This window comes from Pelodiscus sinensis, chromosome 2 (genome assembly GCF_052426305.1).
Source record: "Pelodiscus sinensis isolate ZL-2025 chromosome 2, ASM5242630v1, whole genome shotgun sequence".
NCBI lineage: Eukaryota > Metazoa > Chordata > Testudines > Trionychidae > Pelodiscus > Pelodiscus sinensis.
Window position 1 is genome coordinate 228,282,872 of NC_143053.1, and position 19,550 is coordinate 228,302,421.

The window sequence follows — 19,550 nt, forward strand, 5'->3', positions numbered from 1 at the left end:
CCCATGCATGCGAAAGCTGCACCCATGTGGATGTGGCTCGCCTGACTTTTGGATGGTGCTGCATCTCTGCTGGCTGGTGCCCACCAAGCTGCTGCCTGCGGTGCTGGGCACACTCTTCTGGCACAACCATGCCTGCCCAGTAGGGTTGCCACCTGTCTAATCACACAACCCCAAAGACCCTTGTTCCACCCCTTCCCTCAGACCATGCACTTACCTCACCCCTTCACTGAAGCCATGTCCTTGTCCCACCCTTTCTCCAAGACCCCACTCCTACTCACACCATCCCCCCTCCTACATCACTTGCATTCTCTCCCCCCGCCCCTTCCCTCACCTTCAGTAGGCTGAGGTTGGAGTATGAGGGGGGGTGGGATCTGGGAGGTCCCGCTCGTTTCAGTTCCTGAACAATGACACTTGGGGCAGGGGCAGTGTGTGGAGACTTCCCTCCCCCTTGTGCTGAAAAGACCTCCTAGACACATCCAGGAGCAGTGCAGAGCTAGGGTGAGCAGAAAGCCTACCTTAGCTCCGCTGCACTGCCAGTGGCAGCAGCTGGAGGCCTGTGAACCTTTATAATTGTCCAAGCCCCTGGGCAAATTGTCCTCTCTGCCCCACACCCCAATCATCTGGCCTGCCTTTCTGTGTGTATCTAGTCACTTCTTGTCTCCCCACCAGTACAAATTGGGGCTGGCTTAGCATTCTGATGTCATATATGGCCATGGTGAAGGAGGAATTATGTTGGCTAGTGATGCTGGCTGACACACAGGCCAGTATCCTGTGCAACCCCAGTGACAGCCTCATGGAACAAACCACGAGAGAGAGCTGTAAACCATTAGTACAAAGTATTATCCAGGCCCTAAACTATAGCTCCATCTGAGATGTTTAGAGCTATGTGAGTTCAGCAAGAAAAGGAGCAGATATAAAATTGCTCACACATCTGGATGCAAGCACTAGAAAAATACAAAACTAGCTGCTTTTTAAGCTTTTGTATCTTGTTTTTCAGGCAGCGTGGGGTGGCGGGCTGCTGATGTCTAGGAAACATAAATGGAAATTAAATGGAGTTGAAAGGTATGATTTATTAACAAATTAAGTGTGCCAATACACTTATGATTGCCACAGAAATGCTTATAAATAAAAATCAACCAGTCCTATTCATTATTATAATTTAATGTCCAAGATATAGCATGAAGCAATCTTTCAAGCTATCCTTTCTCAACTGAAATAACATTGCTAAGTTCCTTTATTCGATAAGCTGTGTGACTAAAAATATGTGATGTGACTTTGTTTTCTGGTTCATATAATGTATAGTTCCTATTTGTGATTCATCCCTTTCAAACCATATTCTGAGCTCCCTAATGGTCTTCGTGTGATTCATTTATGAACCTGTCCAAAAAAACACAACTGCATTTTCAAAAGAACTGAACCTTGGAGACCTTGCAGCAGGGTTACCAGACTGAAATCATTCCAGTTTTATTGGGGAGCTCATTTATAAATCCTCAAGTACCTATGAAATATCAGCACATCACAATGCCAAGACAGTACAATAAGTTTTTATGCAATACCCTAATGCACTGGATTGTAACGCTACTATGGATTCTAGCTAGAATTTTATCAGAAGAGATGTCATGCATACACTTGCTAGGAATATTTAATTTACACATCCAATTCAGAGTTTCTTTTTCTGTAGTTGCAAAACTCAGCTCATATGTGCAACAGCTCAGATTTCCACACTGTTTGAATGTGCTTCATATAATTAAATCCTTAAACTGGATCATGAAAATGCTGAGGTTTGTGTGTACAAGGCTTTGACTTCCACCCAGGATGAAAGCATCTATAATACACACAGAAATGATGAACCAGTTCAGTAGCAATAAAGAATAAGCTTGAATGAAGTCCTGAACAAGTACATGTCTAGAAACTTTTTTAAAGTTTCTGTTGGTTAAGATTAGGGTATTATTCCCATCCTACTTCTTACCAATTTATAACAAAACCACAGGTCCATGCCAGTTAAATTTCAATTCTACTCCCAACTTCCTTTTTTCCTGTCTACAAGCCTTTGGTTTCACTTAATTTTCATGATGCTCTTAGTGGTTTCATTATTTTTTCCTTCCATTCTTTTTCTGCAGACCCTGTATTCAGGTCTCCCTATGAGGATCAAGCCCCTTTTCTCAGATGCATGAACTTATTACTCTTTTTCAAAACTGTTTTTATCTTGAATTTGGAAAGCAGCTAGTAAAAGTCTTTTCCAGCAGATCACTTAAAAGCCTTTAGAACTTAAAAAGGACTTTTAAAAGCTAGACACATTTTTGTTAATGAAAACTCTTACCACTAAATATATGCACACTGTGCTTAAGCAGGATATACTGCAAAACAGCCAGGATGTCGAAATCCCTGCTCCTGCTGCTTTTCAGGATATTGTATTAAAGAGAAATCTAAATCACAAAATTTGGGTCCAGGATAGGAGCTAAATCTGAATTTCTCCCAAATTCAGAGAAGTTTGCATTAGAAGTTCTGGTTCAATCTCTGGTACAGAGATGCCTAAGTCATTAATTCAGCCCTCCAACTCAGTTAGAACTTCCCCAGCATTCCAGGGATTTAGATCTAGTGTTCTGGTAAGGGTCATCTCCTGGTATGAAGCCGTGAATTACATGGGAATCCTGCCATTTCCTTTTCCTTCTTCCCATGGTAAATGATTGGGCTGGGAGGTGGAAGGGAAGACAGAGTAACTACTCAGATTTCCACAGGACTTGTATACTCTGTGTGCCAATTTTGCAAATCTGGGTAGCTTTCAGAGCTTATGTGTGGATGCTAATATTGGCGCTTAGTTACATTAAATGGGAATTTATGCATCTAAATTCCAGTCTGAGCACCCACGTGTGAGATTTAGATGTCCTACTAAGTTGTCCACATTTAGATGTTGCAAAGTGAGTGGGAACATTCATTTCAGCCTTCAGTTTCTAATAATCACTAGATACCAAATAAAGCCAATTCTTGATCAAACAAAATCTTCAAGGTGGTCCATTAGCAAATTTCCAAAAGAAAACAATTGGTCTCATTTTTGTCTATGTAACTTTCATCTTTGCATGTGACTGTCAGCCATTATTTTATTGAAGCACATATCGATAGTTGACTTCAATATCCTTGTGAATGTAATTCACTAAAATACTTTGTGCACAACTGCAATACATTTTAGAAAAATGGCTGACCTGAAGGTCTAGGCAATTCTTTAGGCAGAAAATTGATATTTGGGCGTTGCTGCTGGTAAACAACCCTTTTGCTATAAAAAGACTGAGCCATCTCCATTGTCTAGGGGCACCTTAAGGAATTTGTTTCGGGTTCTCTGTGAAACAGATAAAAGTTCAGCTCTAACAGCAAAGGAGATTAATAGGCTTGAATGGAAGTGTAGATCATTAACTCCAGTATCCTAAACAGATGAGTGACTCTGAGTTGATTAAAAGCTGCCAAACACTCAAAGAGCTGGGCCAGGTAGCCAGATGCTGCCTGTGAAAGAGTATTCCCTACAGACTTTGCTTCAGGCTCTGCACAGTCCCATTTAAATAGCAGGAAAGGCAGCAAAGAAGTATTCCACTAGCTACCGCATTTTGCAACTGCATGTCATTGCATTGATCACAATGGTCTCTTCCGGCCTTAGAATATATTAATCTATATTTTAGGTGAGTGGGAAGCAATCCAAGAGAAAATGGCAATGGTCATGTGCCATATGCAGGGCACCTTCCTCTAGCCAGATCCTAAAACATTTCTTCACAAACCTTACCAATTGATTTCCAAACAGAGAAAGAAAAATACCTCATAGGCCAGATTGCCAAACACTCATCTGTTTTTGCAGTAGCAATTTTGGTCCTCTAGATATTTGCACCCCCTAATTTACTGATTTATTCAGATCTATACAATTAAACAGCCCCCTCCTCAGCAAGAAAGAGCATAATCCTGTGCAGTAGACATCAGTAGTCCTCCAAAATATAAACCCTGGAATTAACAAATAACAAGTCAACCACTGAACAAAAATAAAATAATGAACAACTGACCAGTTCTCCACTCACCCCTCTACAACCTCAATCCTTCAAGGTTCACCCACTTTCCTTGTGCTCCCTCTCCCCCAAGGCCGAGACAAACAGATGGGCTTTGCAGCCTGCTCTTGAGTCGACAGATCCACTCTCTTTTGTATCTGATGGAGCAGGAGGAGTGGGTCCTTCCAGCTACCCATATTGCAAGAAACAACACCGTGGGAAAGCAGCCACGGCAGGTGGTCCTATAGCACTTTCAAGACTAACAAATAGCTATATATAGTGCTATGATGAAGAAGTAGGTTTTGCCCATGCAAGCTCATGATGCTATATATAGCTGTTAGTCTCTAAGGTGCTACAGGACAACTCGTTTTTATACAGCTAGGAATGAATATAGCTCTAAGCTCTTCTAGTGCATTTGGCAGTCCTACACTTAATAAATATTAACATAATGAATTTTATGTATGTTCATTATGAATCAGGCAATCGTATTCAGAGAACAGTCTTGGAACCCAGATTAGGCATTCATTCTAGATTTTACTAAGCTTGTATCCAGCTCTGGAGCTGTGTTTCTTGCCTTCTGTGGACCCAATTTTCAAACTTGCCCAGTTCTGAAGATGAGAGGCACAAATTAACCCTTTCATATGCTAAACAAATATTGGATTGGGTTTTTATTTAATCATATTTGAAACTTTGCATCTCTATATATTCTTCTTCATCCTTGCCGTGGTCTAAAAATACTTTTCCAAATGTTCTCACATTATAACCAGATGAGATCTTTAGGATACAGTGTCTTGTGTTGGTTTAAATTAAACTCTTCTGCAAGCAATGCTAGGCCACTATTTGCTATGCTTCAGAAAAGGGCTTTTTTAACTCTCTGAAGACGTGTTAGCCTTCAAAAAGAACCTCTTGTATTTAAATGATTTATTTTTAAAAAACCTAAATATAGGGAAATAAGCTCCCCAAAACATTTTTGAATCCCTGTTACTGCTCCTATCTCCCTTTCCAAGCCATTTGCAGTGATGTGATTAACTAGCAGCATTGCTTTTTCTATGCCAATAAATCTCTTTTATGTTACAGCATCTTGAGGAGCGTGTAATATTAATCCCCCAGGCATCGGACCTGGTGTTTTTATCCTGCTTGTGTGAATGCATGCCAACAAGTATTTCAGCATGCTCTCTGATTTTCTTCTAGCATCTTGGTAACCAAGATAAGTGGCTAAGAGCATGAAAGAAGAATATGGCATTATCTCAAAAAGCATTACCCATGATCATTTGGGCCCAGACCTCAGATTGTGCAAATTGTCATAGCTCACTTGAAGTCAATGGAGCATTGAGAACTTATACCAGCTGAGGATCTGACCATATGGAAAAAATTTACTGAAGCATCTAGATCTCATTATAAAAGTGATCTGGGGACAGATTTTCAAAGGTGTGCAAAGATGAAGTTAAGCCCCTAATGGAATTTTTTAATGTGTCTCCTCAGAAAGCTGATGCTCAGAGCAGTGGGAGTTAATGGGAATCAGTGGGAAGTAGGCACCAAACCTGTTTTGCCACTTTTGAAAAGGCCCAAACAGATTTGGTGCCTAATTCCCACTGATTCTCATTAGAGGTCCCACTAGTCACCTATCTGCATCTTAGCTGCCTACACACTCTTGCAGGCTGGTCCTAAAGCATGGAAGTGTTTTTAACACATTCACTCTTTGCCTGTAAAGTGTGCGTCAGGGGTGGGGTACCTCAGGCCCGGGGGCTGGATGTAGCTCATGGTTTGCCTGAATCTGTCCCCCGAGGCTCATGGCCCTCTCCCAGCATTGGGGAGCCTGTGCTGGCACTCCCGCCTCCCTTACTGCCCGACTATGGGGCTGGAGCACACAAAATCTGCTAGGGTATGTCTACACTACCCCGCTAGTTCGAACTAGCGGGGTAATGTATGCATACCAAACTTGCTAATGAAGCCCGGGATTTGAATTTCCCGGGCTTCATTAGCATAAAGCCGGCTCCGCCATTTTTAAAAGCCGGCTAGTTCCACGAGGCGTACAGATAGTTCGGAATAACTACATAGTTCGAACTATCTAGCCCGTGCCGCGTGTAGCCGCGCGGCACGGGGTTCGCACTAGCCGGCTTTTAAAAATGGCGGAGCCGGCTTTATGCTAATGAAGCCCGGGAAATTCAAATCCCGGGCTTCATTAGCAAGTTTGGTATGCATACATTACCCCGCTAGTTCGAACTAGCGGGGTAGTGTAGACATACCCCTAGACTCTGGTGTGTGATAGGAATGCAGGAAGTGTCTTTCTGCCCAGTCGGGGGAGAAAGGGAGTTTGCTTCTCCCTTGTTTGTTTGGGGTTTTTTTTTTGGGGGGGGGGGGTTTGCGGCTGACTTTTCTGTGGGTCAGCAGCTTCCAACCCAAAAAAGGTTCCCCACCCCTGGTGTAGATGAGTAACAAGAATACTGGTGCTCACAAAGTCTGATGTATAGCACCTTAACCCTGTATTAACTCTTCAGAGCCATAGTCCAGAACCTTTTCGGCCTAACTCTACAACAACCCTTGCTTTGGTGAGTAATCTGCCTGAGTAAATGTACATCAGTGCCCCACAGTGTCAGTAAAGATCCTATATCTGGGCCCTGCAGAGCCAGTGCTAAGCATATGCAAAATAAGCTATTGATTAGGGCTTGAGCAGCTAAAGAATGCCCCCATTCACTTTTTATTTTGTATGTAGAGAGGGCCCCACAATATTCTAGCTTAGAGCCCCCAACGGGCTAGCACTGCCTCTGGGATCCTGTGTGAATATTAATCATCACTCATCTGAAAGCCGTTTATGCTTATTTTCAGCTTTGCATCTTTGAGGCCCATAAGAGCCTTATTAACTTTCTCTATTACTGAATGCTTCAATGATTTCAGGGATGTGGCATAACATCTCCGTTTAATGTTGTTTGTTGTTGTAGGGCCAATTCTGTGACTTGGAACCCCCACAAGATGATGGGTGTCCCATTGCAGTGTTCTGCCCTGCTCGTTAGGGAAGAGGTATGTCTTCCTCTCTTTGTACTCTACTCCTTTCTGGCATTTTTCCCTGGAATGTTCTGGATGCCTTTTCTATAACAGTGTCATGGCTAATGTATGTTAATATGATGAAGATTACAGATGAAAGTGAGAAACAAGCCTCTAGGCACGTGTTCAGTTGACAAACGCAGAAAGGATTTAAAACAGCTGTCCAGGAGAAATTAATGACTACAGCTTTATAGAGTTTGGGTGACTTTGTATTTGAAATACATTGAACTCAGCTGTGTACTTTGATTAAGCCATGCAACCCCTCACATCCAATGTTGTGTGTGAATGTGAGTGAAGGCAGAACCCCTCACATCCAATGTTGTGTGTGGATGTAAGTGTAGTACAACCCACTTACAAATAACAGTTGTACTAGAAATACCTGGCACAGTGTCCACGAGTTATTGCTCTTTCAGATGTCTGTGGTCAAGCAAATGGCTAGACATTACAACCCAATGTTGATATATAAACTGGTATATCTATAAACCCACTCTGTGCAGCAATGAATGAAAAAAGGAAGTGGGAGTTCACATTTAATAACAGCTACACATTTTATTTAGCATCGGGACAGCTACAACTGGAAGAATTATCCTTCGAGCTTGTAATCATCATATAGCAGCCAGTTATTGGGACAGCTACTATATAACCACCACTTATTAGACCAGCTATTGAAAAGCTGGTTACTGCTTTGCTAACAGCTGCACAGCAGCTGGTACACAAAATGCACTTAAACAGAAGGAGAGGAGGTAGGTTTTATTTGCTCTCTGGTTCAGTTCTGTGAGACAAGCCCTGGCCTCACTGAAGCCAAAGCCATCCCTGACCTAGCGTGAGAAACGTGTCTCACAAAGCAAATTCAAACAATTGTTTTTCTTTCATGTTTCCAAAACATACATGAAGCCTTCAACAGTGCCAGGATTTGGCTCTTTCAATACGTGCTACATGCAAATAAAAAGGAAAACAGAGAAAATTATTAGCTCTGTGCTTTTTGTGAATCAGCTACCCTCACCTTAACTCAGAGAAAGTGGCCCCTGGTCATAGGCACCATCTTCTCATCTGTGTGTGCTCAACACATAGGCCTAGCTTCCACTCCACCTGTTGCCCCAAACTTCTGCCCCAACCTGCGTCTTCTCACACCTGCTCTGCCTCCTCACCCAGCATGCCCCTTCCCTGCTTCTCCCCATTCCTCCCTCCGAGAGCTTGACTGTCACAAAGCTACTTTTCACAGTACACTGGAAGTGCTGGGAAGGCAGCAGAAGAGCTGGTAAGTGGGGACACTGGCACATGAGAGGAAAGAGAGGAGAAGCTTGGTGCTGGTGAGTGCTCTACACCCACTTATTTTTCCCCCGTGAGTGATCCAGCCCCAGAGCATTCACAAAGTTAGAGCCTATTCTCCAGCCAAGTTTTGTAGATGCAGTAAAACTGCCTCCAAAAATTGCAGCCTGGAATTTTGTTCATCTCACTCTGCCCCAAGTCTTTCTTACTATTTAAGAACCCTCTAAGCACCTGGTTTCTAGCATGAGTGGAGTATTGCATGTGCCTTCAGCATCGGAATAAACTGCACCCTGAAAGAACAAAAATGGGGAATGAGAGTTTAGAAACAAAACCAATTCAGCAAAGAGTGTCATGGAATTATTTAGAACATCCACAGGGCTGCTGGGTCAGCCTGTTTCATCCAGAGGAATGCTTTGCAAAGTCATTTGGAAAGGTCGCAAGATAAACAAAAGACGCAAAGCGATAAAATCATGCAAATGCCAATTTTCCTTAATCATGTCTCTGTTTCTTTAAGGGATTAATGCAGAGCTGCAATCAAATGCATGCTTCCTACCTCTTTCAACAAGATAAACACTATGATTTGTCCTATGACACTGGAGACAAGGCGTTGCAATGTGGGCGTCACGTTGATGTCTTCAAGCTATGGCTGATGTGGAGAGCAAAGGTAAGCAAGTATGTGATGTATTTGTTTGCATTAAAATAGTGAACAGTTGTGCTTTATTTAATCATGGTTTTAGAAAATGTCTAAATGGAGATGGAAGAAAAATAACAACGACAAAAATATGTTTCTGCTTTCTTTCCCTTGAGCTGATTGAGCTACACAGCAATAGATGCGACTTTTAAATTCAGATTCCATGTCATTGTATACCAATTGTTGCATCTGCCTCTGACAGTCTAACACCATAAATATTATGTTTAAATGGAAGTGTAATCAGGCCAGAATGTTTCTGGAAACACAAAGATTTTTTTTATTTTAATTAAATTCTAAAACTAAATGGGATAAATAATTGACTAACACACCAGGGTCCACTTTATACCATGAAAACACCAAAGTGATTTTGTTATTCTGGGCACAATAATTAAAATCTGAAAGTTCTGGTTCATTTTGATTCATGAATCATTTTGTGTACTATTGCTCAATAAATACTTCTATGTATGAATTCATATGATTATGCCCAACTGTTCCAGGCTTGTTCATTGCAGTTGACTGCATTGTTTCTATAAAAAAGGGACTTTAAAAGACCCTAGATTCTTTATTCAAATTCTGAAACACATTCTGGACAGCTCTTTGGGACTGTCACCAAAAGCCTGCAAAATGATATGCAAGCCATCTTTGTGACTCCCTGATCCTCAAGCCATGAGGCACTGGCCTAGTCACAAGGGGCATCTTGTAGAAGCCTCAGGGCTGTTTTCCAATTGTGCTAGTTGAAATAGCCTCCAAGAAGCTTCTGTAACAGCAGGGGCCCTAAGAGAACAAGATAACTCTAGCCACATCCCTTTTTCTTTGGCAACACCCCCTATGCTTCACTCTGCACCGCAATAGGATGCCTCTGTCCAAAATACCACTTAAAGTGGTTTTAAGTCTGCTTTGCAGCGCCAGAGCAGCCTTGCTAAATCTGATTTGTGCTGCATGGACTTTTGTTTATAAACATTTTTTAAAGGCCAGATCATTTCCATATTTCTTCGACTATTTTTCTCCCCATCTCCCACTTCTATTTAACATTAACATAGGCTCAATGTTTACAGTCTGTTCCTGCAGTTTTTTTCTCCTGACTTGAAGCCATAATGGCACTTGGTTAGTGGCATCGCAGATTAGCTGGGTGTTGCAGAATGATTATGGTGTCCCAACAGACTTGAGCTAGAGAGGAAGCAGCAGGAAAAACAAAAGCTCCTAAAAACAAAGATTACAATTTCACATTAATGTCCTTTAGTGAGTAGCAATGAGGAGAGAAAAAACATGGCCATGCTGAAGAGAAATCAAGCTGCTTACTTTATTATTACATTTTCTAGGTGATTTTTGTGTTAGATTGCCTCCCCTGCAGGCTAAAGTCCTCTCTCCAAAAAGCAGTGCAAACATCCCCGCGTGCTTACAATGTGACTCAACCCTGACCAAGAAGGTACACCCGTATAGTATATGTTCCACAGCCAGTGAGCCAACAGCCTCACCAGGCCCCTGGGCAAGGCAGAGGGGAGAGGCAGGCTCCATTCCCCCAGCAGAGGCAGAGCTGAGGAGCCTCAGTACTGCCTGGAGCGTGCTGCCCAGGGCTCTGGAGCACATCACGCAGCTCCCGTGGCAATTTAAAGAGCCCAGAACCCTGTGGTGGCAGGGGAGCCCTTTTGAATCACTGGACTGTGGGGCAGTTGCCACTTTTGCCCCCACCTAGTCAGCAGGCCTGTCCACGCTTTCCAATCCATAGCCTCGCTGCAGAGACCTCCCACAAATGTTCCCATCAGTGATAGTGGCTCATTAGGAACTGGACTGATATCACCAGTCTATTCTATAGAAATCAGATGGATATATCTAGAGCTGGGTTAGCTGTTTAGAGCAAATAAGGAGATGTACAGCACCTCACAGGGTCAGGTCTTTAATCATTCCAAGATAGACCTCAGAGAAGTGACCTGCATCGTTGCTTTAGCCAGGATCACATATTCCAGACACGATAGCAATTCAGAATACAGAGAGGTACAAAATGTTGTCGTCTTTTCTCTTTGAAGGGGACTACAGGATTTGAAGCACAAATTGACAAGTGCTTGGACCTTGCGGAATATCTATATAATAAAATAAAGAACAGAGAAGGCTATGAAATGGTATTTGATGGAAAGGTATGTAGTCTAACTTACTGTGGCTTTAAATATGTGGTACATTTATCACAGAGTTGTGATGCTACTCACAGTGCAATCTGGTTTTGGAGGATCCAGAAATATGCACCTTACAAAGGGAACTGCTTATGATTCCCATCATTGTGGGACAAGTGAAATGAGGCAGCGGTGTGGAGTATTGCAGCTTGTATCACCCAGGTGAAATTCAACAGCCCATTTTTAAAACAGATTAAAACAGTCTGTGAATAACAAGCTAGTGCACTGTAGATTCACACCCCAACTTGGCATGCACTAAGTCTTTGTGTGGACAAGTCAGGAAAACAGACCACCTCTACTTTTCACCTTTTGTCTTCTGGTTGTGTAAGTTCAACTAATGTAGACTCCATTATTCTCTCACATTAATAATGGAGCTCAATGGACTCTAAGGAAGTCTAACTGAGCACCAGGGAATTTCAAGGAGTAGAAGCAAATCTAATTTACACCATCTCACACTCACCTCTGAGTCTCACCAATAGGTCCAGTTATACATTATGCAGTCACACAACAAAATCAAATTAGCCAGATGCTCTATTAACTAGGTCATCTACTGTTGGCACCTGTTTCGGTTAAGGCATTAACTCCACACTCCATGCAACCTCTTGAAAGGACAGCACCTATAGAATCCAGATGCTTCTCTGAAGGGGACAAATGCATAGGCACACTGAGCAATGTGTAGCTGGATGTGTCTTCTTTGAGTTAAATTGTCTAAATTGCAGTAATAATGATGATGTCTCTCTGTGGTATACAGTAATGAAAGCCAATAATTGCTGTCACACCATGATGTATGAGAGGAGGGAAAGGCATGGAATTAATTGCGATTGAGATATTATAAACATTTCTTGCTGTGCAAATCACTATTATTCTGTGTTTAGCCTCAGCACACAAATGTCTGCTTCTGGTATATACCTCCCAGTTTACGCAGCATGGAGGACAATGAAGAAAGAATGAACCGCCTTCTGAAGGTAAATAAGATATGTTGGTTCGTTGTATGCTTGGAATACTCATGTCATCAAAATAAAGTCCAAAGATACCTGTCCCTGTGAATATTTCAAAATATTAGAGATGGGCTTACATAAGAATCTCAGATAACAACCCCTCAGTACCCAAGTTTGGTGAAGTTCAAACCAAATTTGGATCCAATCTTTGTGTATAAAACTCATCTCTAATATAATGGCTCTCTCAAGTTGCAGTCTGCAGGGCACCTGGTAGTGCTCTGAAGAGTTCTGGCAGGTCACATGATTCTAACTGCTGCTCCTGCTTCCAATTTCCAAAGAGACCCAAGGCCTGTAAAAAGATCTGGAAATAAGGAAAAGAAGCCAGCCATATTTAGGAACTAGAGATGCCAGAAGGTATTGCTGAGTAGGAGAGAGTGAAAAATGAGAACTGGAGTCTATCCATGGGAGTAGGATGAGGAGAATTGGACGGCCTCTGTGCAGAGCGATGGGAAGTGAAATGAAGTGAAGAGCAAGAGCAGACAAAGGGCAAGTCTAGACTACATCCCTTTGTTGAAAGAGGGATGTAAATGAGCCAGATCGAAAGTGCAAATGAAGCACAGATTTAAATATCCTGGGCTTCATTTGAATATTTGTGTTCGATTGCTGTTTCGAAAAAAGGTATTTTGAAAGTGAAACAACCCTTTTTCGAAAGATCACGTGCTCCTGAAAAAATGAGGCATATGGGTTCTTTTGAAAAAGGGTGGGGGGGGGTTCGAAAGAACCACGCCTAGACTGTGGTTTCACTTTCGAAATACCCTTTTTCGAAATAGCGATCGGATGCGAATATGCAAATGAAGTGCAGGATATTTAAATCCATGCTTCATTTGCACTTTCGACTGGGCTCATTTACATCCTTCTTTTGACAGAGGGATGTAGTCTAGACATAGAAAAAGTGATTATTAAAAGGCCAAAATACTTGGTTCTTTAAAGAGGGTTGAAAGCACACAAAGACTTTCTTAGTGTTATTTCTCCACATAAGTTGTCATGGGGATGTTGTGGTATCCAGGATAAGACTGTGATGGAGAGGTGGTCCACTAGGAAATCTCTTTGGCAGGACACTCAGAGCATTGGAGGTAGGTATCTAGTTATGTTTTTTATAAACTGGAAAAGCAAGCAACAACAATAAAAAGAGGTCAGTTGAATTCTTTCAAGGTCATTTCCCATAACACAAAAACTAGGGGTCCCAAATGAAATGAATAGTTAGCAGGTTTAAAACAAACAAAAGGAAGTTTTTCTTCACACAACGCACAATCCGTGGAACTCCTTGCCAGAGGATGTTGTGAAGACCAGGACTTTAACAGGGTTCAAAAAAGAACCGATACATTCATGGATAGAACTAGATACTTAGAAAGATAACTAGATAGACCTAGATAACTAGATAAAGGACTAGATAAATTCACCCAGCAGTGCTTATTAACCAGGATGGTAGGAATGGTGTCCTTAGCCTCTGTTTGTCAGAGGCTGTAAAAGGTGACAGAGGAAGGATTACCTGTTCTTCTCATTCTCCCTGGGACACCTAGCATTGGCCTCTGTTGGAAGACAAGATACTGGGCTAGATGGACCTTTGGTCTGACCCAGTATAGCCATTCTTATATTATGTTCTAATGGTTTCGTTCTAATGGTTTATGGGTTTATAAAATGTGCCCATAATTTAGTTCACCCAAGTGCTGTTCTGTGTGACTTATATGTTGTGTTTATTTTTTCTTGGTGGCTTTTCTATATGGTGCTTATTTGAACCAGGTTGCCCTTGGTGTTAAGAATTTAAATTCCAATTGGTGAGCCCCCAAATGTGGCAATATGACAAAAGGCTTAAATTTGGTTTGTGGTGTAGGTCTAGTTTATGAAAACAAAGGGAAAATAATTATTACAAAATGTGTAAGGATTATGCAGAAAATGATAGTGTTAATTGCACTGGTCAGCAATACGGTGTGTGGTTAGCGCACAGGTTAGAAAAGTTCTGAGCCATTTGAGCTATTTAATTTTAATCTATACTTCTAAAGAATGGGTGTGTGTCTTTGCAAGATGTCATGATTGCCTTGGCAATATCCTGTAAAGTCTTCTGATACATGTAAAGTTAACCCCTGTTGTTTTTACCGAAAATGGGAAGGTGACAAATCAGATGGTCAAACAATCTTGGGCACTTACCTGCACTTCTGCCTGGATCCCTACCAAAAGTCAATGGGACTCACATACTTGAAATTAGACATGTGCATACATCATGGAAATGATCTTGACAATGATTTTTTTTTCCATCAATTTTTTACAACAATGAAAAAAACCTGAAGTTTTTCATTGAAAATTTAGACTTTTCAATGAAAAATCAAAATCCAAAATATTTCAGCAAAAATGGAAATATTTTGATTTGGAAGTGCTGCACAGTGCACATAGGAATTAAAGTTCACCAAGGTCCTTTACAGGCTGGTCTCCCTGGTCCAACTACTTCTCCCATGGTGCACCTTGATCTCTTTAGCTGGTGAGAGGAGGCAGTGCATCCTGGGATTCCCATGGCCACAGTGCATCATGGGAATTAATATCTACCTGGGAAGCCTACCTCACGGAGAAGAATGGAGACATGAGGTAACCAAACTTCACCTCTCCCAAGGCATTGCATTGGCATATCTAAATAAAAATATTGTGGAGTTTGGACAAAATATTTCAGTTTTCAGCTGAATACCACAAACTTGTTGGGTTTCAGTCATGTGCTTTTTCAATTAAATATTCAATTTTCCCTTGGAAAGCAGACGTCTATTTAGTTGAAAATCCAATTTTCAGACAAAAAAGGTAACAAATTGTTTTGATGAAAAATTATCGACCAAACCTAATGGCTATCTTGGTGAGTTAGAGCCAAAGGCAGTGGAAAACTCTCATTGATTGCAATAAGAGCACAATAAGGTTTAATGCCACCAATTCCTGTTTGATGCAGTACTTTCATAGAGACATAAATTCCAAGACCAGATGCATCCGGTGTGACCTTCTATATAACACAGGTCATAAAACTTTCCCAAAACAGTTCCTGGAGCTTATCATTTAGAAAAATATCCAGTCTTGATTTAAAAATTATCAGAGACAAAGAATCCACCACAGCCCTTGGTAAATTATCCCCAGCATTAATTACTTTCACTATTGAAAATTTACCACTTTTTTCCAATCTGATTTTATCTAGCTTCAGCTGCCAGCAATTGGATCATGTTATACCTTTCTCTGCTAGATGGATGAGCCCATTATTGAATCATTGTTCCCCATCAGTGTTCCCCTCTAATTTTTTCCATCCATATGCAGAATAAATTTTGCACCAAGATGTGTGCAGATGTGCACCACCTGTAGAAACAGATGCTGTCAACTGTGGGCACTCTAGATGCTCTGCTAATCATCTGGCAGGCATTTGAATCTCTCTTGGGTGACCGCCCAAATGCTCAGATTACAGGGAACACTGTTTCCCATATAGATATGTAGATATTTTAATCAATTCACCCCTTAACATTATCCTTGTCAAGCTAGATGGAGCTCATGCATCTTATCAAGCATGTTTTCTAATCCTTTAGTCATTCACATGGCTCTTTTTTGTGCCCTCTCCAATTTATAAATTGATCAGTTTACTCTGTACTATATGGCTACGTCTAGATTGGCATGATTTTCCGCAAATGCTTTTAATGGAAAAGTTTTTCCATTAAAATCATTTGCGGAAAAGAGCATCTAGATTGGCACGGATGATTTTCCGCAAAAGCACTTTTTGCGGAAAAGCGTCCGTGCCAATCTAGACGCAGTTTTGCGCAAGAAAGCCCCAATCGCCATTTTCGCAATCGGGGCTTTTTTGCACAAAACAGTTTTTAGCTGTCTACACTGGCCCTTTTGCGCAAAAGCATTTCCAGAAAAGGGCTTTTGCCCAAACAGGAACATCAAAGCATTTGAGCAAAAAGCACTGATTTCGGACAGTAGAACATCAGTGCTCTTGCGCAAAATCAAGCGGACAGTTTAAACAGTTTAAACTTGCCAGTCTAGACGCAGCCTATTAGTTTGGGGCCAATAATGGGCTTTTTTGTTGTTTTGTTTTAGCTTTCTTCTCTTATTAAAAAAAATCTAGAATTAGAAATAATTATTTACCATGCCTTTGCAGGTGGCCCCAGTGATAAAAGCCAGAATGATGGAATATGGAACTACTATGGTCAGCTATCAACCCCTGGGAGACAAAGTGAATTTCTTCCGTATGGTCATATCAAACCCAGCAGCTACTCATCATGACATTGATTTCCTGATTGAGGAAATAGAGCGTCTGGGACAAGATTTATAATAATCTGGTCTATAAGTCTAGTCCAGAACCTCTCAACAGACAAATAAGTTGTCACAAACTGTGTGAATGTATTTGTAGTTTGTTCTAAAGTAAATCTATTTCTATATTGTGGTGTCAAAGTAGAGTACAGTTTAAAATCAAGAAACATGCTCCTTTTAAATCTTCTCTTGAGTTTTAGAATACCCCTTTAGTAATTAGATACACAAAAGGCTGCATTCAAACAGATATAAGAAATAACAGAAGATACTTACAATTTTCCCCAAAATTTTAATACAGTTAGTAAATAAATATTTTAGGTTAAAAGTAGTCAGACTGAGTGGTGCCAAATTTGCCCCAAATGATGACAAAAACAAACTGGGGGCGCAGTAAGATGCATAAAGTAAACAAACTTTAGGTTTAAAAGTGAAAATATTTTGCCTTTTTCTTAGATTTAGCACAGAATTTCTAATTTATCTATAGCAACATGTCAAATGTATTTAAATACATATAATTTTAAAAAGAAAATATATATATATATATATTAAAATATCCTATTTTGTACACTATAGATTTTTATTTTATATGGGTTATAAAAATGCAGGGGCAGAAACAGAAAACTAAAGAAGATTTTTTTTTTCTTTTAATGGAGGCGCATCCAATATCTACAAAGTTTATTTTGAACCATAAGCCCACATAAATTCTTAAAAGGTACAGTGCCTCATTTCTATATGTCATATGGATTGTGCATCTCTCGGGTTAAGCACTGCAAAACCTCACAACTACTGCAGCTCTTAAAAACTCTTATAACTATTACAATACAATAAGATGTTATTATTCCTAAATATGTTTCCCAAACTAAGCAAATGGACAATCAATACACAGTCCTAACCAAGTCTGAATTATGGTTAAATTTTCTGGTTTATTTCTTTTACTTATAAACAGCCCATCCAAAAAGGGACACACTTTAGACTAAATACTAGTGTCACAAGCGTCTTTATAAACAGTGATTGATTCATTAGAGATATACATAAATTGAAAACTACATTTGACTCAAATTTTCTAAGACCCCGATCCTAGGAAAACTATTTGGCATAATGCTAATTGGGTGAATAAGGACTTCTTGCATATGTGAAGGTCTCAAGAGGGGAATCTTAAGTCAGATGCTCATGTCATGGTGAAATCTGAGTTTCCCTCATGACAATAATTTCTGTAAACCCACTCCTGGCATTGGGGGAGAGCTGGTGGAAATTCAGAATTTCAGTTTCACAGGAAAGCTTGAAAATTGTTATTTTGAATTGGAACAAAAACAAATGCTTTCGCAATTTCCCCCAAAATGAAAATTCTGGAAATTCTTTTGGGGGGGGGGGGGAGAGCCGGGACAGGAAATCTTTCTCAGTACAACTTTGTGAAAACGTCAGTTTGCTCAAAATGGCTTTTTCAGATAAAAAAGTGTTTCAATTAAATCTACCAACCAGCTTTACGTGGAGTTTAATTGAAATGTTAGTATAATGATTTGAGATATGCCCAGATACTCATAGCACAGTCACGATATAGTCATGCACACCCATTCAGAAGTCATGGGTGCTAAATCCTGTATAGCAGATATGTTGAATCATTCTTCAACACTAGAGAAAACTGAGATTCAACCTCCTCTTCCTGAAAATCTGGAAGAGCTTGGATCAGGATTTAATGGTTCCGATCTGGTTCTATGTACAACCCTAATTAGGTTTTGGTTGTAGCTTTGACTGGAATCTACGTGGCCACTTTTGTTTGTAAAACAAGATTGTTTTACTTTCTCTAAAATACTTGAAGAAAACTAGTGCAGTGTAGTTTAATTTGACCTAAAATACATAAATGGGGTATTGATTCAATGTAATGTCATGAGGCTGTGATGTAAGAAGAGGAGATAAATTGTGTCTGTAATTGTGTTGCCTTTATTATATTGATAGTATGTTTGTCACCTCAGATTGAGGCTGTGCACTTTAGATTAAAACTGTACAGTATTGCAAATCAACCTGTGTTATTGACCAAGCTTGTACAATATACTATTGATTTGTCTTTCTTTGTGCAGTAGTACTATTGACTCTTGGTATTGTAAGAGCTGCATTCACACACAAGTCCCTATACTATGTCTGCTCAGTAATATTCTCTCATGATCAGCTTACAAGACCAACAGTCCCCTCACCGTGGTGGTGACCCACTGCAACTTACAATGCATGATATTTCAATTAAACCTTTCAAGCAGATACCAATTCTGGACTAAAGCAACCTTATCCAAGCAGGTCACAAAATTACCAACTGTGGTCATTGAAATGCTGAGCAGAGGAGCAAATTGTATTGTTTGTGGCTGAGAAAATGGGGGACAAAGAATTAAGTGTAAAAATAGTACAGGGACAATGGTGAAGGTGAGCAGTAGCCTGGTTACATCTTGCATGTGCAAGTCTGTTTTCAAATGCTATCTACAAACATTGTATTTATTAGTTCTGTGTGCCAATCCAAGATATACATTCAGTGTTTCATGAAGACACCAGCATTTTTCCATGTTACCGTGTTTATTGCAGCCAGAAAGAACTACATGGCAACCTCTTCTTCTTGTGTTTGACCAAAGTATTTTCTGTGTTGTTGATCTAAACCTAAATAAAAAGTGTAAAATGTGGCTATGTTGTATCTATATGGGGTTGTTGTTGTTGTTGTTGATTATTGGTTTCAATGTTTACTGTGAACAGAAAGAAGGCATATTTGTCATGTCATCTCTGAGCCAGGGACATTATGATATTCTAGCTAACTCTCTTCTGGTTACTCTTTCTGAATTTAATTGATAAGACCCCTATTAAATGTACAATACCTAGCAAAATAATTGAAATCCGGTGTCAGACCCTCTTGAGATAAAAAGAGTCATATATTAGTATCTACATGGAAACATGCCTGCTGCCCTTCCTTTATCTGATCATTACCACAGTGGCTCCAGCTATCATTATTCTTACACATGCGTTTTTTTCCCCTATAAAAACATCAGCATTTGCTGCCCTTTGGTTTTTGTTTGGCTTTTTATACGTGTCATTATCCCTAAATAATGGTGACCTATAATTGTATCAA

General features: G+C 40.4%; 1 protein-coding gene across 1 annotated transcript in view; it reads left to right on the top strand.

The window, feature by feature from the left end:
* Positions 1 to 19,110, top strand: part of GAD2 (glutamate decarboxylase 2) — a 58,816-nt gene extending 39,706 nt beyond the window's left edge. The window contains exons 11-16 of the mRNA XM_075922541.2: positions 998 to 1,062; positions 6,962 to 7,040; positions 8,848 to 8,997; positions 11,049 to 11,156; positions 12,065 to 12,154; positions 16,302 to 19,110. Of these exons, the coding sequence (XP_075778656.1) occupies positions 998 to 1,062; positions 6,962 to 7,040; positions 8,848 to 8,997; positions 11,049 to 11,156; positions 12,065 to 12,154; positions 16,302 to 16,475 (666 nt within the window). The 3' untranslated portion in view covers positions 16,476 to 19,110. The remainder of the gene's footprint in view (positions 1 to 997; positions 1,063 to 6,961; positions 7,041 to 8,847; positions 8,998 to 11,048; positions 11,157 to 12,064; positions 12,155 to 16,301) is intronic.
* Positions 19,111 to 19,550: the final 440 nt, after the last annotated feature.